General features: G+C 37.9%; 2 protein-coding genes across 2 annotated transcripts in view; one reads left to right on the top strand and one right to left on the bottom strand.

Moving 5' to 3' along the window:
* Positions 1-22,624, top strand: part of LOC128613922 (inactive N-acetylated-alpha-linked acidic dipeptidase-like protein 2) — a 159,752-nt gene extending 137,128 nt beyond the window's left edge. Inside the window, exon 5 of the mRNA XM_053635110.1 lies at positions 22,586-22,624. Coding sequence (XP_053491085.1) covers positions 22,586-22,624 — 39 coding nt within the window. The remainder of the gene's footprint in view (positions 1-22,585) is intronic.
* Positions 22,625-25,885: 3,261 nt separating this feature from the next.
* Positions 25,886-26,835, bottom strand: LOC128613921 (craniofacial development protein 2-like). Its single transcript, XM_053635109.1, has one exon. It carries the CDS (start codon positions 26,833-26,835, stop codon positions 25,903-25,905), a length of 933 nt encoding a protein of 310 aa, XP_053491084.1. The 3' UTR covers positions 25,886-25,902.
* Between the last annotated feature and the right edge of the window lie 279 nt (positions 26,836-27,114).

Here is a 27,114-nt window from a genome sequence, read left to right as displayed (position 1 = left end):
CAACCATGAGATTCCCAAAGATCCCAAAGTAGTCATTCTTGGTGTGCGTCCAGAAGGCTTAGAGGGTAGAGCTAAGATATATTTGCTACAAATCCTACTTGCACCCACTATTAAGTGCATCACATTCAGATGGTTAAAGCCTGGCCCTCCATCATACAATATTTGGATCCAAAAAGTGCTGGAGCTGTAGGAAATGAAACAAATCACATATGCACTGCTGCTTCAGAGGCTGAAATTTTGAGAGATGGACCTTTTGTAATGCCTTTATTAATCCAATAAGATAATTCATTCCATATCATACTTGTTCTAACAACCTCAAAGTCACCCATCCTCTTAGTGATTTATTTTGCTTATTCTTTTATCTATTATTATCCATCCATTTATCCTATACCACTTATCCTACACAGGGTCACAGGGAGCCTGGAGCCTATCTCGGGGAACTCGGGGCACGAGGCAGGGGACACCCTGCGCGGGGTGCCAACCCACTGCAAGGCACAATCACACACATTCACACACCTATTTACACACTATGGACAATTTGGACATGCTAATCACCTACTACGCATGTTTTTGGACTGGGGGAGGAAACAGGAGTACCCGGAGGAAACCCTCAAAGCACAGGGAGAACATGAAAACTTTGCACACACAAAGGGAGGAGGTGGAAATCGAACCCCCAACCCCAGAGGTGTGAGGAAAACATGGCATGGCAAACCACTAAGCTACCATGCCCCCTTCTATTATTATTATTATTATTATTGTTATTATTATTATTATTATTATTGTTGTTGTTGTTGTTGTTGTTATTATTAGTATTATCATTGTTAAATTATTTAATTCATTCATTCATTTTTGTATTCTTTTACTTTTTTACCTTATTTTTCTCTGGGTTTTGTGAGTGCTTATCCCCCCCCCCCCCCCCCCAGCGTGATTCCGAGTGTGACAAGTGCTGCTTTCATGTTTTTTTTTTTTTTAGGTCATGACGTGTGGTTTTTGTTTACATTGCCATGTGCCTGTGTTTTGGGCATGTCTGCACTCCTGTCCCGTCACTGGTCTGTTACCTAATGTGTGCACCATTTCTGCATTATATTTATAATTCTCTTCCTTTGTCTCTTGACAAAATGTCATTCATTGATCATGTGTGTTTCTGAGCGCTATTTTCCCATGTTTCGGTTTAGTTTTTTCCTCCTTGTTCTTCCCGGTTTCTTACCCTTTTCTTTGTGGATTATGCTGGTTTGTTGCTGTCTTTCTGTGATCTGACCCCTGCTATGGACTTTGATAATGTTTACTGGATTTGAGCTATTAAATAATGTGGCATTTACGCAGACTAGTTTCAGGAACTATTTTACAAGCGTCACCATGTTTCTCTATTTATTCAGTAGTACACAAACTACAGTACATCAGAAAACATTTGTTGGTCTTGGAAAACCTGTCAGATGTTACTGTGGTTGAATTCGGGCAGCCAATAATGCCAAAACATCTGGGATTTTCTGGCTGAACATATTTTGACACTTTTCAATTTTCTACCCTACCTTTGACTACAAAGATCATGTTGTATAAGGAAGCACTTTAACAAACACAGCAGTTAAAAATAGTCTGCTTGCCCAAACATGTCTAAAAACTAGCTGAGTGTGATTTCATCACACAGTGAATGTCATAATTTAAGCAAGTTGTTGGATAATTACATGCCATAACAAAATGCACTTAAGCCTAATCAGTGTAGTTTGTTATTAGATATCAGCTGTCAAAAATGTCAGCAAAGCTAGTGTTCCATCACCTCATCATAAACACGACTTAAAAACTGCACAAGCAGCATTTGGAAAAGTTTTAAAATGTTTAAATGATCTGGGAAATTATATGAGAAATTTATCCCAAATGGCTGAATTATTTAATGATTATTTCTAGACTCCTGTTAGCCTAATCAGTCAAGTGATCAGAGTTGTTTTAAATGCTGTGACTTTTACCTCAGGAGATGAGACAGAGACATAAGTAAATGATGCTGATAATCAACATGAGAACTCATTTCCCATTATAAACATACTGTACTGTATGTCTTTATTGTTTTTTTTTTATATGTAGAATAGGTTAAACAAGTAGAGGTAAACAGGCATTGCTGTCCTATCATCGCAGGAAAATACTGATGCTAGAACTCTATTAATCTATTATTATTAATCATTCAATTATCATTCAATAACTGCTGGATGGGTGGGACTTAAAAGCCTGTTACTCTTAAAGCCATAAGTAAGGGTTGGTATGAAAATAGAGTTTTCATAGTCAAATGTATTATATTTTGCATTTGTTTAAATGCAACTTTCTCTCTTTTCACTTTTTTAAAAGCTAAAGCTTTACTTGTGGTTGAGACGCATGTAAAGGAGAAACATATTTCAGTTCAGGATAACCTGAAGTTTTCAGAGTTAGCTATATAGTGAAACATTTCAAAATGTTACCATATAAATGGTTTTGTGTTTAGTTGTGCTCATCAATTTTTCTTTAAAAAAAAAAACAAGATGTTAAAACTTTTTGGCATTTAACAAGGCCATGAAATGTGACAGAATATTTTGTGGCTTAAAGCAACTGCAAAAATACCCATGAGCTACTCATTGTTGTCTGCGAATTCAAGGTTTGAGATTTTCAGTGTCACCTTTTGCTTCTACACTTACAAATCCTTTTATCTGCATGCCTGGGAGAAAGGTAATTTATTCAAACCATTCAGACTCCATTAAAACCACCTACTCCACATGTTTGTCTAAATAGTAATGACCTCACTGGGGCCCTGAGATTATTTAGTACCATAGTACTATACTATAACTCCAGTTAGTATTCTGTTATCATTCATTTCACAGTATCACAGGTTATGAGAATGAAATTTAACACACTTTATTGTGCACATCAGCATGACCGTTCCAGACAGTGAGTACACCTTTAACAACAGTTTGTCTTAGTGGCTGGATAGATCACTGTATCTGTTGTGGTCTAATGCCTCAGCAATCTGTTTGTGCTTTGCTGAGCTGATTGCCAATGCTGTTGTGTAACTGTGCTCGTTCTTCATGACAGAACACAGCACAGAGCTACCAGAAGGAATCTCTCACACCTGGTCTCTCTGGGTGTGTGTATTTTTTTTTTATTACTCGATCTGTGTTCTCTGTAAATTTTGTTATCCAATTTGTTGATCCAATTTGTGTTCTAATTCGATAACATAAGTCGGCTTAGGACATGATGATGTATCCAAGATGACGTATGACGTACCTGAAAATATCAGATTGGCCATTATAGATTTGTCTATGAATGTACTATTAGGGCGTTGCCAGGGTGATTGCAGTGTTGTGAAAAGTCATTCTACAATTATTTGATCTGATATGGAGCTGCTCAGGCTCATATGTTAACCGTTAAATTAAAATTCAAAAATGTGAAATGCAGTGTTAGTATTTGATGAAAATGTTTGTTGAGACCCAGTCCCTTTAATTTGTTGAGACCCAGTCCATTTAATTCATTCATTCGCTTTGCAGTAAAAAACTGTTCTAATCCACAAGCACACACTCTTCTACTCATAAACTGTCCATCCTATAAACAATTTTACCCTTGAATTTTACTCCACTCACTTCCCTTTTTCACCAGACCTCCTGTTCTCATAAGCATACACTTATTTAGAATTGGGATTTTTCCAAACATTTGGAGTTTACCCCTTAAAGTGTCAGCTTATTATAATATATTATAGGGGTCATTAACTGAACTACATATCTAAACAACTAATAAGTGGCTACAGCATGGTAGAGATAGAGAAGAGGGCTAGGTTCTCTTCTACAATTCATTTCAAACATTGCTTTTTAAATCGATGCTCACCTACTAGCTAGCTCTCCCTTATCACACACCAGCTACCAATTAGGGAAGGTGAGGGCTAACACATGCTTTTTCAGAGATGCATAAAGCCAGCCACTGTATGCTACGCATGCTACTTCAAAACATAGCTGAACACACTCATGCTAACTGCCCTACTGTATAATGCATTTATGTGCTTACAGATATCCACATTTACTTACAGTAATTGGTGGTGTCACTCTGATGCACATGAGAGCACCCCCACCTTGAGTTTTTTTTGGGGGGGGTTGGACTCCTGGGCACAGATGGCTGTGGCATGGTCTGAATTCGAATTTGTGATCTGTTGTGCCACTTGGGAATTTGAGTCTAGTTTTTCAACAATTACAGATTCTGTGGTAGTAGTTCTTCTCCAATCATATACATTTATGCAAATTACTTAGCTGGGGGCAGTTTCACAGACCTTCATAGATTTTTCTATTTATTTACATTTCTGGTCTCATTAGTGAATTGATCACATGGCTTGGTTTAAAAAAGAAAAGTCAATGACTGAAACAGAATGTTTAGTGGATGAGGAAGTATGCATTTATTCTCATTTGTTCTCACATCAGATATCATCATATCTCATATGTTCAGAGTGCATGGCACTTTTTTTTTTTTGCAACATGATGCACTGCTACATAACCAGTATTTAACCATAAGCTAACTAATAATGGCAAAACATTAAGAAGAAGAAGAAGCCTTTATTTGTCACATATACATTACACAGTTAAATTATTTTCTTCACATATCCCAGCTTGTTAGGAAGTTGCGTCAGAGCACAGGGCCAGCCATGATATGGCACCCCTGGAGCAGAGAGGGTTAAGGGCCTTGCTCAAGGGCCCAACAGTGGCAGCTTGGTAGTGCTGGGGCTTGAACCCCTGACCTGTTGATCAGTAACCCAGAAGTAAGGTAACTGATTTCACCATTCATTCATATTAACTGTCAATCTTCTTGTTGTAAACAAAGGATTTTATGTAGCTGGACATTTACAAATTGTAGTTGAATAGCCCTGCACTACAATGAATCTAATAGCAAAATACATGCAGTTGCAAGACAGAGGAAAGCAAATCGGTACCTGACAATAGGTCCTGGGAGTTTAAGGTTTAATATATTCTCAGCTTCAGATATTCCTTACAGCTGCTTTGGCTGTTCTCATAAGTACTCAATGTGGCATGTGCTTGTGTGTGTGTAGCTATTTGTTCCAGTGATCTGATCTCAGGTGGCTAATCAGCAGGTGGTCCATCATTATTTTCAAATAAGATATTGTGGTGTTCCATTTAGCTGCAGTAATGGTTCATCTCCTAATACACACAGAATGGAAGAATTCACAACTTCAGCCCTGCTGGAAATACTATCTTTATATGCCAAGTCATCAAATGTGTTACTAGCAGAAACTGAAAATAGATGAAAACGGTACTTTTCTAATAACTTAAAAAATTCCGGTTTAAAAAAAGAGGAACATGTCATTTTTCACAAGTAATGGTGTGTTCGCTTAAAGTCTGTTGTTATTGTTCATGTTTGTAGTAGGCACATCATTCATCAGGACAAGAGACAGAACGATTCAATCTTTTGCACAGTATACTCAGCCCATTCATATTTATTTATATTTATGTATTTTGTGTCAAACAATGCAACGAAGAGAAACATTATTGAATGAAAAAATTAAGTGGAGGAAAAAAAAGGAATTCTATAGCTTGACCTTGCATGTGCTCAGTTTGAGTGAAAGCTGACAGCCATTTGATGACAGGCTTCAACACTTTCTTCACAGCTACTGGATAAATGTCAGATTTGGCCTCCGCCCCCTGGGGACGATTGCTTCATCGGCGATGCAACTTAGGTTTTCCGTGTATTTCAGTTTAAAACATACTGAAATATTATCGTAGAAACTTTTGCTTTTAAACAGTTATTTTATTGACACACACACATGGCTCTGTGCTGGTTTGATCTGTCTGTCTGCACCCGAAATCGCATACCAAATTCGATGCAGTACGTACTGCATGGCCATTGAAACAGTACTTACTAATCACAAGCACAGCAACGATTCATCCAGCAAGTCACAAAAGAGACAAGGACAACATTAAAGGACCTCCAGGCCTCTTTTACATCAATAAAGGTCACTGCTCATGTTCCACTATCAGAAAGACACTGGGCAAAAATGGCATCCATGGAAGAGTGGCGAGGTGAAAGCCACTGCTATCCCAGAAGAACATTAAGGCTCGTCTGAATTTTGCCAAAACAGACCTTGATGATCCTTAAACCTTTTGGGAGAATGTTCTGTGGATTGATGAGTGGAAAGTGGAACTGTTTGGAAGACAGGGGTCCCGTTACATCTGGCGTAAACCAAACACAGAATTCCACAAAAAGAACATCATACCTATGGTCAAGCATGGTGGTGGAAGTGTGATGGTGTGGGGATGCTTTGCTGCTTCTGGGCCTGGACAAATTGCAATAATTGAAGGAAACATGAATTCTGCTCTTTACCAGAAAATCTGAAAGGAGAATGTCCAGTCTTCGGTCCGTAACGTGAAACTCAGGTGCAACTGGATTATGCAGCAAGACAATGATCCAAAGCATAAGAGTAAATCCTAGTCCTAGAAGTAAGTGAAAGACTGATCACCAGTTATCTCAAGTGTTTGGTTGCAGTTATTGCTGCTAAAGAAGGCACAACCTAAGTTTAAGGGGGCAGTTAGTATTTAACATGGATGATAGGTGTTGGATAACTTTTTTGCTTCGATAAAAAAATCAAATAAATAAAAACTCTATTGTGTGTTTACTCAGGTTGCCTTTGTTTTATGTTGTATTTCGTTTGAAGATCTAAAACTATTTAATATGAGATACACAAAAACAGAAGAAATCAGGATTATTCTGATTATCAACGACCCTAATACATTTGACTACATACAATACATCAACAAGCAGTAGGGCAGCAGACTCTTCCTGTCATGCTGCATTTTTATGTGTGACAAAAAGGCTGTTTTTTCTTTATTTATTAAAAAAATAACCAAGGTGTACTCAAAGCACAATATACAAACCTAATACCCTGAGAAATTTTAAGTTTCTCATCTTCATGTGACTGGACTACTATTGACATTATCAAAATAAAGAAAATATACAAACTCTTACCTCATCGCCAACCCTTTCATTAATATATCATTAATAGATTTGAACAAATCATTTGTTACTTGTCAAATTCTAAGGATTTGTTCATATGTATTAAATAAAACAGGCATAAAATGAAGAATGCTGTTATAGTGCTGTTGTATAAGTATAAGTAAGGAATAAATCATGATGGGCCATGCTGTTAGTGGAAAATAATCAGCACCATGGTGGTGTGATGTGGCCAGATGCAAAGTGGAGTTCCTGTTACCACCCTGAAGCTGATTATTTTCCAGTAACAGCATAACTGAAAGTGTTTTATTTCTTTTATACTGCAGCCATTTGTCAACAATCTCAATTGTCATTCTTTAATAAATACACATCATACTTTCAAGGGTTTATAATAACCTTTAATGTGAAACATCCAAGAAGACACATTTTAGTTCCTGTTATCACTTACATTTTAGCAGCTATAAACAGTAATTCCCTCATAATCTTTGTTTCTAGAAAAAAAAAAGAACATAGGGTGTCATATTACCAAAACCATAAAGTACAACACTCTCTGCGAAAAGACTTTCCCATCGTTGAACTTACTGACTGCTACAAAAGACTAACTGACTGACTGTTACAAATAAATAAATAAATAAATAAATATGAGAGAGAGAGAGAGAGAGAGAGAGAGAGAATCACTGAATATGCCATTAGACCATGTAGTGAACCAATATGCCAAGATATAAAGTAATTAGAAGTTGCATATTATTTCTTCCCTGGCACCTCACAGTATCTAAATGAACAGGTTTAAGTCATTCCATTGTGTGTATCACTTCTGCACAGTTCTGAAGGTCATTCTACTGTAGTTAACACACCTACCCCTGACAATAGACCTCACCAGTGCCCTGGTTGTCCCTGGAATTCCTCGTGTCTGCCATCTCTGGGACGCGTCATTACTAGAATGATGGCATGGGCCTGCTGAGTGTGGGCACGGTGGAGGTTGAAAACAGATGCCTTAGCAGATGTTTCATGCATCTAGTAAAATCTCTGTGTCAGGTATTCAGAGAGAAAGAGAGCCTAGTGTGCTTGTTGCAAGCCGAATGGCCATCCAGGGGAGCATGAATTATTCAGCCTGCTGGAATATTGTCTTCACGTTTGTTTTGCATGACAATGAGAGTGAGTTTGAGCAATCTGGGTTTGAGCGGCATAGGTCAAAGCTGTGTCATTTGATTATTCTTCACAAACCTTAGTGTGGATTAGATTGCATAATACTGTATAAATAAGTTAAAATATGAGACTCTTGAGATGGGAGATATATAGCATTTTCCTTTTACATTTATTTTTTTCCTACATGACTTGCACTAGAACATACAGTAACAGCTGTCCGAAACTCTGTCAGTATTAAATAACATATAACTTAAGGCCAGATTTGTAATAATGAAACCACTTTTTTAGTATAAAATTAAGAAAAAAAAAAAGAAAGTGCCTTATTGCCCACAGCAAATTCGTCTGAGATGATAAATTAGTATGTGTCATGTATACTGGGGACCAGATGTTAATTTAACATTTATGATTTTTACAATGACTTTACAATTTAAACAGAGTGGTGATGTTGACATGAGCTCTCTACTCCATGCAATGATTTTAATATTTTAGTATTAGAGTTTTTTTAGACTGATAGTGTTCTTAGTTTGTGAACCAGTATCAGGATGTATTTATTGATAGAGACTTTAAAGTATAGTTGCACTGTATACTGGTACTACGGTAGTATCACAATACTAAAGGTTCAAAATACCGCAGATGCCACTGTATTTTTTAAATGGTAGTATCGTCAATACGGTAGTACATAATGTATGTTCGGCAGTTAATACTATTTTCACTAAAACGACACATCTCACTGCTTTTTGGAGTTTGTTTCCAAATTCAGTTATTTATTCCTAATGCTATGTTCATTCTTAGTACTCTGAGCATAATTTAAATTTGCTAGATTTCATTGGATATAGTGAGTTTGCGTTATTATACTTGTGTTATGATACTATATTACATTGTTGCATAGTGAACAAAGCACAGTGAACACTTTGTAATAGCAGAGTTATGTATATATTCTCTGGGCCTTAAGGAAAGTGAGTTTCTGCTGACAAACTGTTTATGAGGAAAAGGTATGACACCTTAATGAAAGTCTAACTATGCATATTTAACTGGCCCCAGATAGTTCATTGCTTAGAAAACGAAAATGAAATAATAGCATAAAAATACCTTATTCAATTATTGACACAGTTACATGTGTTTAAGAGTGATTTGGTTGTGCATTATTATCATTATGTGAATCTGACATATCAGAAGTATGCTAAGCTACATCAATCGTCAAGTTGACATAACTTTGCAAAACAAGTTTGTGTTATGACATTTTCCAGGATGAAATCACCTTCACATAATGGTAATAATATGACATTAGTTTAAGTGTAGTGTTTAGAAAATTAAAAATTAAATAATAACAATAAAAAACATAATATTCACCTTAATGACAGAGTTATGTGTATTTAGGAGTGACAGTAGTTTTGATATCATGTCACATTAATGTTAATCTGACATTTTAGAAGTACACCCAGCTACATCATTCAAATGAGTTCAATTTCATTGTTAATTAAACAGGTTTTGATGCATTATTACAATTATGTGAATCTGACATCAGCCTGGAAAATACCATAACACAACTTTAGCAATAAAATAAAAAATAATAATAATTTAATTCAGGTATTATGTCCGCTTGGCATTAAACCTGACCAATTTATAAATGTTTCTTAACGTTAACATAGCTTTACCTTGGATGTCAGGATGAGTGGTAACAATTTCTATGCATATGTCTCTAATGACCTATGAATACATTCATTACATGTATGTTAGAATTTATTTCTGAAAGGGCATTATTATGGAAGCCCTAAGTGGCCATGCATTATTATTATTATTATTTTATTTCTTGTGATCACGACATAACTTGTTGCTTTTATTGTTCTGGAGGCGCAATCACAAAGCATCATGGATGAGCAAATTTGTTTTTGCTTGGATCAGGGACTCAATCCAGCTGAAATAGCTTTATGTTATTGACAACTTCCACATTAATGTCTGACACTTGAGAAGAGAACCACCTCTCTCTTAATGTGGAGATAAAGTCCATCTCTACAGCGGCCAATTATTACATTTATGATGGTGATGCCGAAGATGTCAACATGCATGAAATATTTAATTTTGTGTAATGAATCTAGAATATATGAAAGTTCCACTTTTTTAATTAAATTATGGGGGGGGGAGAAATCACTTTTCCACAATATTCCCATTTTTTGAGATGTACCTGTAACTACATATCATGCATTGTATTAACAATTCATAATGCATAATAAAGATAGTTATAAAATGTCATGCATTAACATAAACAATTATATGCATTATGCTTTCTAAATGGATTACAACATGATATGAATATGTTCCTATTTCACTATAAATATGAACTTCATAGAAATGCTACTTTAAGAGCTTATGTAGGTGTCATGTAGCCCTGTGAATCCTGGCCACCAAGTATTCCAAATGTATTAATTTACAGCTGCTGCTATCTTAAAAATTCCACAGCCTTTGTTGGCATAACTGTTTTTCCTGTCTGATAGGAGCTGACATATCTACAGATGTGATCCATAAAACACACAGCAAGCTTTATTATCCATGCCTGTTTTTCCAATAGTAAAGCAACAGTAATCATGAAGAGTTATTTCAGACATTATCTTCTCATGAACTGGCGACCCATGAGAAAAACACAACAAATAAAAAGGTGGAAAGGGTACAGTATCTGCATCAATACTCATTGTCCTGTTCTCTGGATCTAAAAGCACATCATTGTTTTCTTGTTTTGGATAAATTTTTCCTCCTACTGGTTGTCAAATGAGTCTGGAACCAAAATAAAATGTTTTCTGTAATCTAATTTTATTAGTCTGTGCCATACTTTATGTCTGAGATTCAGATTGTAACTGCGAATGAGTCACATGTCAAATTTACATGTGGTTTGTAAACACTTCACATCTTATGTTCTCACAAGCAGAGGACTTTTCACACAGTGCATGATTTTTTTTCACATTTTTCATTTATTTTTTGCACGATTTTTCCCAACATAATTAGCACATTTGCCTCGCACCTCAAGGGTTGGGGGTTTGAATCCAGTCTCTGCCCCGTGTGTGCGCGGAGTTTGCATGTTCTCCCTGTGCTTTGGGGGTTTCCTCTGGGTAATCTGGTTTCCTCTCCCATTCCAAAGACATGCACTGTAGGCTGATTGGCATCTCTAAATTGTCTGTAGTGTGTGAATGTGTGTGTGATTGTGCCCTGCGATGGGTTGGCACCTCGTCCAGGGTGTCCCCCACCTTGTGCCCTGAGTTCCCTGGGATATGCTCTGGGATCTCCCGCAACCCTGTGTAGTTTAAGCGGTACAGAAAAGGGATGGATTGATTTTTTTTTTCATACTGTATAATTCATGTATTATTATATTTTCCCATGTTACTTTTACACTTGGTTCATTTTTTCATATGTGTTTTTTACACATGGTTCATGTATTATCATATTATGATTTATTTATTTTAACATGATTTTTCCAAAAAAAATTTTTTATTTATTTTATACATCCTTTTTTAATATATAATTCATTTTCACGTGATCACATGATTCATGTATTTCATGTGATTTTTACACATTATTAATGTATTTACATGTTTTTTCACACATTTATTTTCATGTGATCCCCCTACACATGATTCATGTATTTTTTACACAATTTTTACATATAATTTAGTTATTTTCATGTGATTTTTACACCTGATTCATTTATGTTCACACATGATTTTGCAAATGATTTGTACGCGATTTTGCGTGTTTTTACACATTCTTACACACGATTAATCTATTTTCACATGTGATCCCCCAACCAGATTCATTCATTCATTCATATTAATTTTTCACATATAGGGTATGTGAATTCATTTTCAGAGTACATATCACTCCCATGATTTCATATGTGTGCACATGAGTTTATGTGCAGTTATAGGAAATAATGTTAAAGTGCTTATCATCACATTAGGAATGCATGTGGTTTTTTCATAAAGGTAACCTTTGTCTGCCTGTTGTTTCTGCCCTCTTCCTCTTGCTGTATCTAAGGAAAAGAGGACGTGGAAATATGTGAGCTTTTTTTTTTTTTTTTTAAAAAAAACAATTTTACACGTTAATTTCAAGATGACAGGTGGGTCTATACACATGAAAAGAATGGTTTCCCCTGGGTTATTTGGCAACCTTGTTAAAGTCAAAAGGAGGCTTTGAATAGAAATTTAATCATTTGCATATTTATTTAAATATACCGCAGCTATGGGACTTGTACTGAAGACTTTAATGAACAAATGGTTGTCACCAGTGTCCAAGAGCAGTTGTTCTCAATAGCAGCCATCATAATACGTCTCATCTGTCCCCATCTTACTTTTCTTTTGAGGTTCTACTTTCTCTCTCTCTCTCTCGTCTCTCAGGTCTAGCCAAGAATGTTTTTCAAAAGGCTTGACACTGGTCAAACTCAATACATGTACGCAAACTTTTATTGGCTTATTTAGGTACGTGTGAGAAAGTTATTTGTAACACAGAATAAATTCCACAACATGTCATCCAGTTGTCAGGTATATTACATTCACCGACCTATTAATCCCAATACACATGGAATGATGAGCCTACACTGTAGGAGGCATTTGATATTTGATTATCTGGTGATGATGACGACTCTAATGCAATAGCATTTAACAGCGAGCCACTGAGAGTTTTTTAACCATAATCTTTAAACAGTGCTTGAAAATTGCCATCATGTGATGTGACATTTCCATTAACAAACATGCAAATAAACCTAGGGGTGTATTACAGAGGTGAGACATGGTGTAAACAGCATTATGGAAATGTTCAGGTTTCTCCGGCCTTGTGTTTTCATTTCTTCACGCTGCTACTGAAGTAGAAATGGTCTTTAATTCGTTAAAATTACACTGACTCTTATCATATTTTCATTGTAGTTTCCCTAGTAGCAATGTCACTGTTTGCATAGAATGACATTTTACAGGTATGCATTATATGAATTAGTTCAAAATGGTTAAACAGTGGCATTGGTGTATTATAAATTCTTTGTAACAGTCTGCTTTGAGGCTTGCTTTGGCTGAATGGTTGATCACACTGAATAAATACATATACTGAAGCTCTGTGTAAACAAAATAATCTTGGCTGCTTAATGTATGTTAGACAGGAGGATACTTGGAACATCATTCTTTAAATCTATACAGAAATAAATGGTGGATTCATAAAGTATTTTTTTTCCCCCTCATTTTGTTAAAGTACAGTTAGAATCTGAAATAAAAAACCTCCATAATGGGAAACCCCCAGTTTTCCCAAAGTTTGGGAAGTTCTTAGGATACCACTTACGCTGGTCAAGGTCATGGTGGATCAAAAGGTTCTGCTGGGAACACTGAGCACAAGATGGGTAAATTCACAATGGATATAATGTCAGTTCCTGGCAGGGCACCATGCACACATACATGCACACACTTATTCACAACTCTGGGCAATTTAGCATGGCCAGTCTACCTAACTGCATGTTTTGGACAGCAAGAGGAAACACGGAGCAAAACTCACCAAACACAGGGGGAACATGTGAAACTCCACAGAAACCCAAGCTCAGGACAGCAGGGACTCTGGAGCTATGAGGCAGCAACAGTACTCAATCCATTTACAATTTGGCTTTGCTAAATTGATGCCCTGTGATGAACTGGCATCCCATGCTGGTTGTATTCCTGCGTCACACCCAGTGTTCCCAGGATAAGCTCGGACCAATTGACACCCTGAACAGGATTAAGTGGTTGGTGAAGTTGAATGAATGAATAAAAAGCCTGAAATATCACTTTGACATAAGTATTCAGACTATTTAATGAGAACTTCATTAAAGCACCTTACAGGAGACTACAGGCTTAAGTTTCATTAGGCATGATGCTACAAGCTTGGCACACCTGGATTCAGGGATCTTCTCCCATTCCTCCATGCAAAATATATCAAGCTGTGCATCATTATAAAATTATGTTCAGGTCTCTTCTAAGTTCAGGTCTGAGATGAGTTCAAGTCAAGAGCATCCACATACTTACCCAGAAGACAATGCTGTTTTAGCTTGCCTGTGTGTTTTAAGATTGGAAGTGCTATTGAGCAGGATTTTTCAAGGATATAATTGTTCTCTATCCCACCAATCATCCTAGATCCTGCTGCTGAAAAACATCCTCACAGCATGATGCTGCCACCACCAAGTTTCATCATAGGGAGTCTTTTGGTCATAACCTTGCCCAGATCAGTGCCTCAACATATGCCTGTCCTTGAAGTTGCTTGTTTTTTGGTCTTTCCATTTGCATTTCCAAATCATATCTATATAACTAAATTTGCTACAGGTGAACTACAAGTTGCAGAAACTCTCAAGTAGGTTCAATGAAGATGTCTTGTTTTATTTTTTATTTTTTTCACAAAACATTGTGAATCCTGGTGATATGGGGGGTGTTCTCCAGATTTTAATGTAAGGCTTAGCAGATTTAAGTCATCATGAAAAAAAAAAAAATGAATCCACAGTATAAGCCTACATAAGCAGTATAGATTTGTAAAGGAGCTCTGGCATCTTATTCTGCATTTGATGAGGGCAATAGCAACAGTAGCCCTGTAAGGCCATGAATCATTACCCCAACTCTGGAAAGGTCATGACAATTCTCAGCTTGACATGGTCCAATCTGTACAAGGCTGCACACTATATTTGCTATTATTTAGGAGCCCCTGCTGTTCAGCACGTTGACTGTATTAGACATCCTACTCCAGTGCCCATATATTGACCCTCATTGCACAGAAAACTACAGCAGATTAGAATGCAGATCGAAATAGCACCAGCTACCAATTCAGAGCCCGAAAATAGAGCACGGGTTATTCGTCTGTGCATATACTAGTGCTGTCAGATCCCTTTAGTGATTGCATTGCATTCAAATTTTGGTTACTTAAAATATTTGATATTCAAATATATTGAAATGTTTATTAGATTGCATTTTTTTCTGTCACCATATGAGCGAACCTTGAAGTCCATCCATCTGAAGTTTGCACCATTTACTTAGAGGTGTGACATACAATTTCACAATCCAATACATGATAGTAGTTGACAGACATAACATGGTTTGACAGACTATTCTTCAAGGACATAAGTGTCCACTTATGTGGACACTTATGGCAGTCTGCAAAAATCCCATTGGAAAACATTTTGGACCAAAATTGATGCTAGAGTATTATAATTACATGCTATAGTGCAACGGTTCTCAACCTTTTGTAACTAAAGCTTGCGCTTGCAGGACACTACTGGCCACATTTGGAAATTTGCTAAGGTTTGTCCAAAAAGTCGCTAGATTTGTCGTTAGGTGCTTTTTTTTTTTATTGAAAAAAAAAGTCGCTAAATTGGCAACACGAGTCTGCACTGACAGCTAGATAAAAGGCAGGCTAAGCTCCACCTCTCCCCAGCAAAAAGAAAATACAGAGGGAGAGGGAACGCAGGGTTTTTCATTTATGCACATTCTATTTTAAAAGCAATAAAATACACAGAGGACCCGAATGATGCCCTGTCTGTTTTTTTTTTCTTGAAAACAATCTGTACTCGCCTTCCAATTTCTCCCCACATGTTGAGAACCACTGCTGTAGTGAATCTATCCAAATACCAGCTGTCAATTCATGATGATGGTTTTGAATTGCAACTGATCTGAATAGTTTTGCTATGATGGCTTAGGACTACAATTGCCATGAACAGTTCTGCACTCAAGTTTCCTGGTTATGAATTCTCTGGTTACACAATTGCACTTTTTGACCTTAACACATAGTAATACATAGTTATAGAAGGCAATTAATTATAATCGCATTATCTGGTGTCTCCCAGATGAGAATGGGTTCTTTTTTGAGTCTGTGGTTAGCACGTTCACCTCACACCTCCAGGGTTGGGGGTTCGATTACTGCCGTGACCCTGTGTGTGCAGAGTTTGCATGTTTTCCCCGTGCTTGGTACTCCGGTTTCCTCCCCCAGTCCAAGGAAATGCATGAAGGTTGTTTGGCATGTTGAAATTGTCGATAGTGTATGAATGTGTATGTGAGTGTGCCCTGCTATGAATTGGCACCCTGTCCAGTGTGTACCCTGCCTTGTGCCTGATGCTTCTTGGGATAGGTTCCGGGTTCCCGTGACCCAGTAGGATGAGCAGAATAGAAAATGAATGGATGTCCTACATTTTTATAGTTCTGTAAAGCTGCTTAGTGACAGTGTCCATTGTGAAAGCGCTATACAAATAAAATTGAATTGAATTGAACTGAAAATGTCAGTGATGCTTCTACACTATCACATAATAAAAAAAGATAAAAGTGCTTACACATTCAGAACAGATGACAGCAGAAACATTTTAAAATGTGTAAATGAATAAAAAGCTTTTAATAAAAAGATATTTTGGCTAGTAAAGAACTCACTCAATTCATCAGCAATTATTTCCCCACCAGTGTTAGCATGAACAGAGTGAAGAAATGGTGATGAGGCTTGTGTTTAAATGCTGCATGTGACTTTTACCTCGGGTGATCAGCATCAGTCTCTGCCAATCAAAATGATAACAAATTTCCAGCCCCTAATCAAATGGATTGAGTGCATATCCATACTTTATGTGGTGGCTTGATCCTCGATGATACAGCTCAGCTTTAAAGATTTTTGGGCAGAAACTGTCCCGTTAAATAACAACCTAAAGAGTTTCCACACAGGACTTTTCAGGTGTTTGGGAATTAACAATGTGGCTAACATGCAACTTGTTTTTTTAATGTTAAGCCTATCACTTTCCTGTGATTTAGCAGCAGTTGTGCTGGCAAACTGAAAACTCTTAGTAAGAAGTGTTTCCTGTTCAGACGTTGCCTAGTAACCAACCTCCTTCTCTAACTGATGCTGGGATGGTACCCTCAAAGGTACAGTGCTGTGAAGAAATATTCGATTTCTTCTATTTTTGTGTATATCTCATAAATAATTTTAGATCTTCAAACGATATACAATGTAAAACAAAGGCAACCTGAGTAAACACACAATACAGTTTATATTACCTTTTTTTATTGAAGCAAAAAAAAACTTATCCAACTTCTATCACCAATGTGAAAAACTAATTGTCCCCTTAAACTTAAAATTTGGTTGTGCCACCTTTAGCAGACCAAACACCTTTAACTGCAACCAAACCCTTCCGATAACTAACTGGAGTCTTTCACTTACTTCTAGGACTAGGATTTACTCCTATGTGTTGGATTATTGTCTTGCTGCATAATCCAGTTGCCCTTGAGTTTCAGCTTATGGACTGAAGACCAGACAGTCTCATTTAGGATTTTCTGGTAGAGAGCAGAATTCATGTTGCTGTCAATTATTGCAAGTTACCCAGGTCCTGAAGCAGCAAAACATCCCCACATCATCACACATCCACCACCATGCTTGACCCAGTGTCTTTCTGATCGTGGAGTCATGAACAGTGACCTACAGGCCTGTAGGTCCTTTGATGTTGTCCTTGACTCCTTTGTGATTTCCTGGATGAGTAGTTGCTGTGCTCTTGGAGGAATTTTTGAAGGTCGGCCACTTCTGGGAAGGTTCACTACTGTGACAAGATGATCATGGCTCTTACTGTGGTCCTTTATAGTCATAGAGCCTTTGAAATAGCTTTGTGACCCTTCCTAGACCGATGTATTTCAATCACCTTCTTCCTCATCATTTCTGGAATTTCTTTCAATTTCAATCAATAGTGTGTTACTGGGTAAGACCTTTTAACCAACTTCATGAAAAAGTTCTATTTAAGTGTTGATTTGATTGAACAGGGTTTGCAGTAATCAGGCCTGGTTGCGTCTAGTCTAGCTGAACCCCATTTGGGGATTTAGTAACTACAGGGGCAAATACATTTTTACACAGGCCTAGTTGGTATTGGATAACTTTTTTGTTTCAATTAATAACATTATCATTTAAAAACTGTACTTTGTGTTTACTTTGTTTTATCTTAGATTTTTAAAAAATTTTATTTCTGAAACAATTTAGTATGAGATATATACAAAAACAGAAGAAATCAGGATGGGACAAATACTTTTTCACAGCACTGTACTCATTTTGTACCTTAATTATGTATCCTTTACCTAGAAAGGTGTGTAAAGTGTACCTTTGAAGCTGAATTTAAAAGGTAATCATGGTCCAATTATGTATCTTATACATTTTTAGCTACATTATATCCATGTTTCCAGGACAAAGGTACATATTAAAGTTACAAAAGATAAAAGTACACTTCAGTATCCTTTTTCATAGAATGTATAGACTTATGCTAGGGGATCATAAGTAAAAATTAAAACACATGCCACTGGAGGGGGTGTGTTACGGAGATTTTTTTTATAAAGGGCCAGGGTGTTCTTAGGCTTGATGCAAGGTGGAGTGCCTAAAATCTCTTATACTTTTATAAAATAACATCAAAAACAATATAATAATTCTTGCGATTTGCCATATAGCCTGTTACCACTAAAATTTGTTTTTTAAGCAACATAATTGGAAAAGATTAGGGTATTTTATGGACAGGAAAATGTCTTAAGTGGAACAGTTTTATTGGTTTACCTGGCGCGTTAACGCTGAATTCAGCTATTGTGATGCGGTCACAGGTGTGCATATATCAAGGATTTTACAATGGCATTAACCATGACTTAACAGGTTTTAGAATTCAAGCTATATTTTTATGTTATGGCATAATAAACTTTATGGAATGTGGAGGAACTTGAAATTAATACATATACTGTAACAGTGTTCAAACTTTGACAGCCCTGGGATGAATATCCAAATATGCTTTATTTCAATGCTCAGATTCTGTGTCTCAGTTTTGTTCCTTTGGGCCCTTTTCTCGGCAGATTTAGATGCTGAAGTGCAAGGTGGTTTGTACTTGGTCTGCTGTTTATGTTTAATGTAACGTACCTGCTATATATCCAAGGCCTTTCTTTTCTCAAGCCATGATCTACTCACTTCTATGGCATCCCTACCCACAATCCTGCAGGCCCTGCTGTATTTCCTGAGTGACATGGCAAAATAGGAATAATTTTACCTGGAAAGAAATTACTGTTGTGCATTTCTGTGTGCCCTTTGGTGCTGAATCCATTTATCTCCTAGCATGGAGATTAGAGCTGCAGGATTTACACATGTCTCTGACAGCCATGTCCTGAAGAAGAAAGAATCGTGTGTGTGGACTTGCCAGGTGTGTTTTTGCACAACATCAATAAATAGGAATTATGGCTCTACGTTTGATACAGCTTGAACCCTCAGGTTTAATGGAGTTTAAACAACGATGTGGGTGTGTTATAACTCTGCACATGATTGTAATTTTAAGCCTTACTTAACCCCCATACAGAAATGTGATATATGGACATACTGTATCTGAATTCCCAATACATGTAATATTTTGGCATATAATAATTTCAATTATACAAATATATTCCATATTTACATATGTGCTGTATATAGAAACATATTTGAAATTTGTCCTTTTCAAATATGGAACACACACACACACACACACACACACACACATATATATATATATATATATATATATATATATATATACATATATACACACACACACACAAGCATATATGGGAGGAGGAAAGAGGTGCATAAAAATGTCTTTTATATACATAGAGTAAATTTATATATATATATATATATATATATATATATATATATATATATATATATATATATATATATATATATATATATGACATTTTTATTTCATTTGTAGTTATTTATTGGAAACATACAATTAATACAATAGAACTCAGAAATATTAGGTACTGGATCATAAAAAAGTATGGAACAAACAGTCGTATTCAACAGGCACATTGGATACTGGATCAAAGAACAAAAAATTGAAATTTTTAATAAATAGTCAATAGTTTACTATTGTTTTGCAATTCATTGATACAACAAGTTGACCATGGATGGTTGCAGGGAATTGTTTAATAACAGCATCTATAAAGAGAAAAGAGATACACACTGAGCTCATTGTGCTTGCACATATATTAACCAATACAGAGGTATTTGCAATTAATGTTGTTTATGCAGTAACTACTTTGTCTTTTGTGTTGTCTTACTTCCAGAAATTTAATAAAACCTTTATTACAATAGGACTATTTAAGCAATTTAGAAGTCCATGATAATGACCCAAAGCATACACCCAAATCATCAAAAGAATGGCTTAACTAGAGTCCAGACTTGAAGCCAAATGACCTGAAGTGGGCTGTGCACAGGAGATGCCCTCACAGTTTTACAAGAAAGAGTAGGAAAATATTGCCAAGTCAAGATGTGCCACGCTAATAGACTCTTACCCAAAAAGACTGAGTGCTTCATCAAAGTATTAGTTTAGGGGTGTGCACACTTTTGCAGCTAGGTTATTGTACGTTTTTTTTTTTTAATCTTTTTTTTTTTTATCCCAAAAAAAGGTTCTGATTGTTTTTCAGTTTATTTGTATACTTTGCAATTTCACATTAAAGGTAGGAAAAGATATGATAGAATTTATCTTAGTGTCATTTTTTTTTTTTTACTTCACGAAAATCTGCCAATTTAACAGGACTGTGTAGACTTTTTATATCCACTGTAGTCATCAAGAAATAACATGTTTCTTCATAAAACATATATGAAAGCATGTAATCTTTATCTGTTCTTCAGAGACAGAGGTAAGGCAGAAGAAGGGCTTATGTGCAACTAAATCATCCTAATGGCACTGTAGCAAAATCAGAGGGTTAGTGCAGAGCTGTCAAAGAAATTGTTAAACTCATAATATCTGGGGATAATCACAATATAGGTTGACAGGTATTCAAAAATATTTTGGCAATAAGACAATTAGAAAATAATTACAGAATATTTACCCATTATTGCTTGAACCTTGACAGGGTTGACGGCTTCCTTAAAATCCCTGTCTGTGGTCCACTTATATTTTCCTCCTAATACACGTGAAGGTTTCCAAAAGCATAAATGAGTTGTGTAGAAGCAGATATAATACTAGTGGAAAATAGAGGTTAAAGTATTTATAGTACATAGTATAATATTACTGCTATTGTCAGTAGTGTATCTGTCACTATAATAATTTAATGTATGTGAAAAAGTATGCTGATTTCTTCTGGTTTTGTGTATCTCATATACTAAATTGTTTCAGAAATGAAAATAAAATCTAAGATAAAACAAAGGCAGTAAACACATCTGAGTAAATACAAAATACAGTTTTTAAATGATAGTTATTTATTGAATTAAACAAAGATATCCAATACCAACTGGGCCTGTGTGAAAATGTATTTGCCCCCATATTTACTAATTCCACAAATCTACAAAACTGTATTCATAATGGGGTTCAGCTGGACTAGACGCAACCAGGCCTGATTCCTGTAAACCCTGTTCAATCAAATCAGCACTTAAATAGAACTTTGTCAACAGCAGGAAGTTGGTTAAAAGGTCTTACCCAGTAACACACTATGCCACCATTGAAAGAAATTCCAGAAATGATGATGAAGAAGGTGATTGAAATACATAATTCTGGGAAAGGTTACAAAGCTATAGGAAGGGTTACAAAGTTAGAGTTACAAATCTATTTCAAAGGCCCCGGGACTCCAAATGACCACAGTGAGAGCCATTATCTCCAAATGGAAAAACACAGTAGTGGTGAACCTTCCAAAATTCCTCTAAGAGCACAGCAACTATTCATACAGGAAGTCACAAAAGAACCAAGGACAACATCAAAGGAACTACAGACCTCTCCTGCATCAATAAAGGTCACTGTTCATGACTCCACTATCAGAAAGACACTGGGCAAAAATGGCATCCATGGAAGAGTGGCGAGGTGAAAACCACTGCTAACCCAGAAGAACTTTAAGGCTCATCTGAATTTTGCCAAAATTTGTAATTTCACATTTTTATTGTGCAAATTTAATGCGCAGTGTTTACTGTGGCACAGGAAACACAAGCCATTGAAGTATAGCTCTTCCCTGGGTGTGTGTTTGTGATTGTTGAGGCCAAAAAAAGCTTGATTTCGCTGCAGCTTTTAAAAAATTTGTGATGGATTGTGCAGAGTTTTTTGTGCTATTTTGTGAAAAAATACTTGAGTTGGTATACTATACACGTAACATATATAAAAACCTTTCTATATATGGACATATATGTTCATATATCAGATTTCCGTATGGACCATGTATGGTAATCATATATAGATTACCATGTATGGTTCCAGAAACCTACACAAACTGCTGCATTTGCTGTAGAATTCAAGGATGGCTGCCCATGATAGTCTGCTCTGCAGAGCTTCTATACCTCACTAATTAATCACCTTAATTGTGTGCATTTATTGATTTTTCACCTGAGTCAGCTTTTGTGTAGCACAACTATAACAAAAGGAAAAACCAGCGGTCAGCGCTCAAGAAGTGTTTAGATGAATTGACCAGAAAACTAGTGGGATCTCAAGAGAAATAGCACACTTATTGCTTGCTTCTTTGTAATTTGCTTACTCTGTCCACTGCAGAGGGGCCTGGGCCTGGGTCCAGATAATCTCAAGAAATAATCCTGAATAAAATGAAATTGTGATTGTTTTGGCAGAAAGTTTTGCTTTATAAAAATAGAAAATGTACATGAAGACATATTGAATAATAAATAACTACTGAGTATACTCATATTATTGAAACCGGCAACGTTTCCTGCTTTTCTATTGCTTAGAACCTAATTTCCTCACTTGTTGGCTCATTTAAAGGAGACAGCCACGTGATCTCTGTGTTTTATATGCCTCCTTCGAGTGACTGTACGGCGACAGAGAGTGCCATTAAGCCATCATTAAAATCCAATCATCATTAAATAAGCATTTGCTATTCCCCAGGTCTGTTGCAACTTCAACACTCTAGCCTAAAAACACAATAAAGAGCAATTAAAAAACAATGGAATGTTAAGATCCTTGATGCCTCAGCAAGTGTGCTGGACATGAGGGACAATTTTACATCTTGCAGCTGATTAAAATTTATTGTGTACTCGATTAATTATGGAAAAATGTAGTACATTGGCAGCATTGGAACAATTTTGTCTTCGATTTTATTTGAAATGTATAACTGTTGCTACTGTTGAAATGTATAACTATAGTAACCGGTAAAGGCTTTGTTGCCTTTTAAAATTATTTTAACTTATTATTATATTTTTCATTATGCTTTTCCTGGTGGGGGTTGTGGTGGCAATGGGGTGCAAGGTGTCCACGGATCCTTAAAATGTTTTAAAATCCTTAATGTAAAAATAAAGCCTTAATCAGCATTAAAATGTCTTAAATCCACGTTTAAGGTCTTAAAAATGCAACCGAACCAACACCGTAAAGAAGATTTTGTTTTTATTTTTGCCCGTTGCTTTTTGAAATCGTTAAACCGGGTGTTGGACTCAAAGTGTGTGTGCGGTTCACAGTAAATGCCACTCTACACCACCTTCAGCTGTGAGTTTTAGTCACTTGTGACGTGCATTTAGACACAACACGCGCCAGATTCACTTTGATTTTACGTTAGTGTAATCTCAAACATTTTTGTGGGCAGATGTTTACAGCATTTCACCAGATTGGTAATGAGAAGTGAATTAGTTGCCAACTAAATGGAGGTCTTCCTACGGTTTTCCGGCAAAATAAAAGCCACAAAGTCTAACACATAAAAGTTTAAGCAAATATTAATGCAAAAATGATTTGCCATGGTCTCCATATACCCCTATAGAAGTTTACATATATATATATATATATATATATATATATATATATATATATATATATATATATATATATATATATATATATATGAACACAATCCATGATAGCTGATTAGCTAATGTATCATGTGGCATGACTGAATTGACGTACAGGTCTTAAAATGTTGTGGAAATTGAATATGGTACATTAGTTAGTTCCGTCCGCACAGCAGGGCGCATCGGGCAATAAGCATTCGCCAGCGGGCTCGGTCGGCAGCGTCGATTTCCACATCTTCCCACTTGACGTCGAGCGTTCGTAGATCTTCCATGAATGTTCGTCGCCATGTATTATGCGGCCGCCCTACTCTTCTCTTCCCCCGTGGCGGCGTCCAGCGCAGCGCGATCTTTGCGTGGCGGTGGTCAGTCATCCGTAGAATGTGTCCTGCAAAGCGCATTCTTCGCTCTACGACCATTTCTGCCAGGCTGCAGGAGTTTGTTCTTAGAATTTCTTCATTTGAAATACGATCACGGTATGATACACTGAGTATTCTCCTCAGGCATCGTTGCTGAAACACATTCAGCTTGTGGATGACTGCCCTCGAGCTTGTCCAAGTTTCAGATGCATAGATGGCGGTTGGGATGATGATGCTATTAAACAGGCGAAGTTTGTTGTTGGTGTGGATAGTTCGCCTAGCCCAAATCGGCTGTAGCTGTTGGAAGACTGCAATTGCTCTGCCGATTCTGCGATTGACATCCGCGTTAGTCCCACCATCCGCAGCCACAATGCTGCCAAGGTAGGTAAACTGTTTGACTTCTTCGATCAGCTGATTGCTCACCATGATCCGCACCGGCGTCATCCGGCCGACCGCCATGACGTTGGTCTTGTCAGTGCTGATCTGTAACCCAACTTTGGCTGCTTCGTGCTCCAGGCTAGTGGTCATCTCCTGTAAAACTTTCCCATTCTGCGCCAATAGCACAATATCGTCGGCGAATTCCAGGTCGGTCAGGCGTCCCTGGCCTGTCCATGGAATTCCAGACGCTGGCTGTGTTAGTGCTCGTCGCATGACGAAGTCCATCATCATGAGGAAAAAGAATGGTGAAAGAATGCAGCCCTGTCTAACTCCGGTCTCGATGGTGAAAAAGGCAGTATGACCTGTGTCCGTCCGGATGCAACAGCTAGAATCCTGATATAAGTTCTGGAAAATGGCGATAAACCGCTGTGGAATGCCATATAGCCGTGCGATGTTCCAAAGCGATTTCCGGTGGACACTGTCAAGCGCCTTCTTAAAGTCTATAAAGTTGACCAAGAGCGGTTTCTGATATTCGGAGCTTTGTTCAATGATGTTTTGAAGAGCAAAGATTTGTTCAGTGCACGACCGACCGCTTCTAAACCCGGCCTGTTCGTCCCGTAGAGCCTGATCGACTGCTCGCAGTATCCGTTTGAGGAGGACGAGACAAAAAACCTTGCCTGGGACAGACAGAAGGGTGATGCCTCTCCAATTGTTACAGTCTGCGAGATTACCTTTCTTAGGTAATTTGACGATGACACCCTGTCTCCAGTCATTTGGGACACGTTCCATGTGCCAGCAGTCATTGAGCAGCGTAGTGAGCACCCGTACAACTTCATCACCACCCGCTTTCAGCATTTCTGCCGAGATTTGGTCAAGACCAGGTGCTTTGTTGTTTTTCAGATGACGAATCACTGCAGCGACCTCAGCATCCATGATGTCGCTCATGTCCACTTCCAGCTCATAGGGAGGAGGAAAGACTGTAAAGTCGTGCGTGGCTACGGGAGCCGGCTGGTTTAGGGTGTTTTTGAAATGTTCCACCCAACATTCAAAGAAGAGCGCGTCCTGCTCTTCTTTGCTAACTAGCATCCTGCCGGTTGTATCCCTTATCGGCCCAGTGGAACCGCTTCGGGCCCGAGTGAGGTCTCTAACCACACGAAACAGAGTCCTGCTGTCACCCTGGTCCGCAGCCACTTGTGCTTCAGTGCCCTTCCGGTCCAGCCAGTCCTTCTTGTCTGCTTGGCAACTCCTCTTGACCCTGCGGTCGAGTTCTCGGTACGCCTGCGATGCTTCATTTCGCTCCTCTTCAGTCTTTGCTTGATCGCGCTGACGTTTCTTGACCCGTCTTTCATCGAGCAACGACTATGTCCAGTCCTGAATCCACCGTTCTCGCTGCGTTCCACGCCGTCGACCAATCGTTCTCTCTGCCGTCTCGATGGCAGCATCCTTGATCTGTGCCCATTGTTCTTCGATGCTGGCCGAGAAGCAAGTGGTGATCAGATCCGACGTCGGCGCCGCGAAAAACCCGTACATCACGTAAAGCCGAGCGCCACCTTCGATGGATGCATACATGGTCGATTTCATTGTGAGTGGCCCCATCTGGTGACCGCCACGTCTTTTTGTGAATCCGTTTGTGAATGAAATATGTATTCCCGATGCAAAGGTTGTTAAGATTGCATAGGGATAGGAGACGCTCTCCATTATCATTCGTTACTGCTGCCGATCCATGAGGTCCGATCACGTTTTCCCAGCCCTGACGGTCGCTGCTGAGTTGCGCATTCATGTCGCCAAGGAGGATCTTTATGTCATGGTTGGGGACAACCGCGATTGTGTCTTGCAGCTGGTCGTAGAAGGCGTCCTTCCCTTCATCATCTGCCTCATTTGTCGGTGCGTAGACTTGAATAACAGTAATTTTAGCATGGCGAGACTGAAATCGGGCGGTAAGGATGCGATCACTGATCGGTTTCCATCCAACGAGTGCCTGTGCCGCGGTTTTACTCAGGACCATCCCGACGCCGTGCACATGATGTTCTTTTGCTCCCGAATACAGGACGATCTTCCCGTCGCTTGTCATTTTTCCATTACCCGTCCACCTCATTTCGCTGACACCAAGAATGTCAAGCCGGTAATTGTCGAATTCGTGCAGAAGCTGCTTCAGTCTCCCACACTGGTACAACGTTCGCACGTTCCAGGTTCCAATTCGTGTGATCGTATTGGCGTTGAGTATCCCGTTTTGCATCGGGCGCTGGACGACCTTTCGGCTTTGCTCCAGCACCGTCATCAAGGGAGAAACAGGGTCATCGCGCCGATATTGTTTAGACCGCTGATTTTTGCTTGTTGTTTCCGTAGCAAGATAAATTTTACGGGATCAGGATGCTAGCCTGATGCCCAACCCTCCTCCTTTTTCACCCGGGCTTGGGACCGGCGTCGGCGGAGTTTGGTACATTACATATGTTACATTACACATATATTATATGGTACATTACATATGTTATATTACATAGCAATTTGCCAAAATGTTTTTTTTCCCCCCCATCTGTAAGAGCCTTTCTCTTGAGAG

The sequence above is a fragment of the Ictalurus furcatus genome, chromosome 10 (genome assembly GCF_023375685.1).
Source record: "Ictalurus furcatus strain D&B chromosome 10, Billie_1.0, whole genome shotgun sequence".
Taxonomy (NCBI): domain Eukaryota; kingdom Metazoa; phylum Chordata; class Actinopteri; order Siluriformes; family Ictaluridae; genus Ictalurus; species Ictalurus furcatus.
Note: the sequence above shows the minus strand (reverse complement) of the source record. Positions and strands in the feature narration are given on the sequence as shown.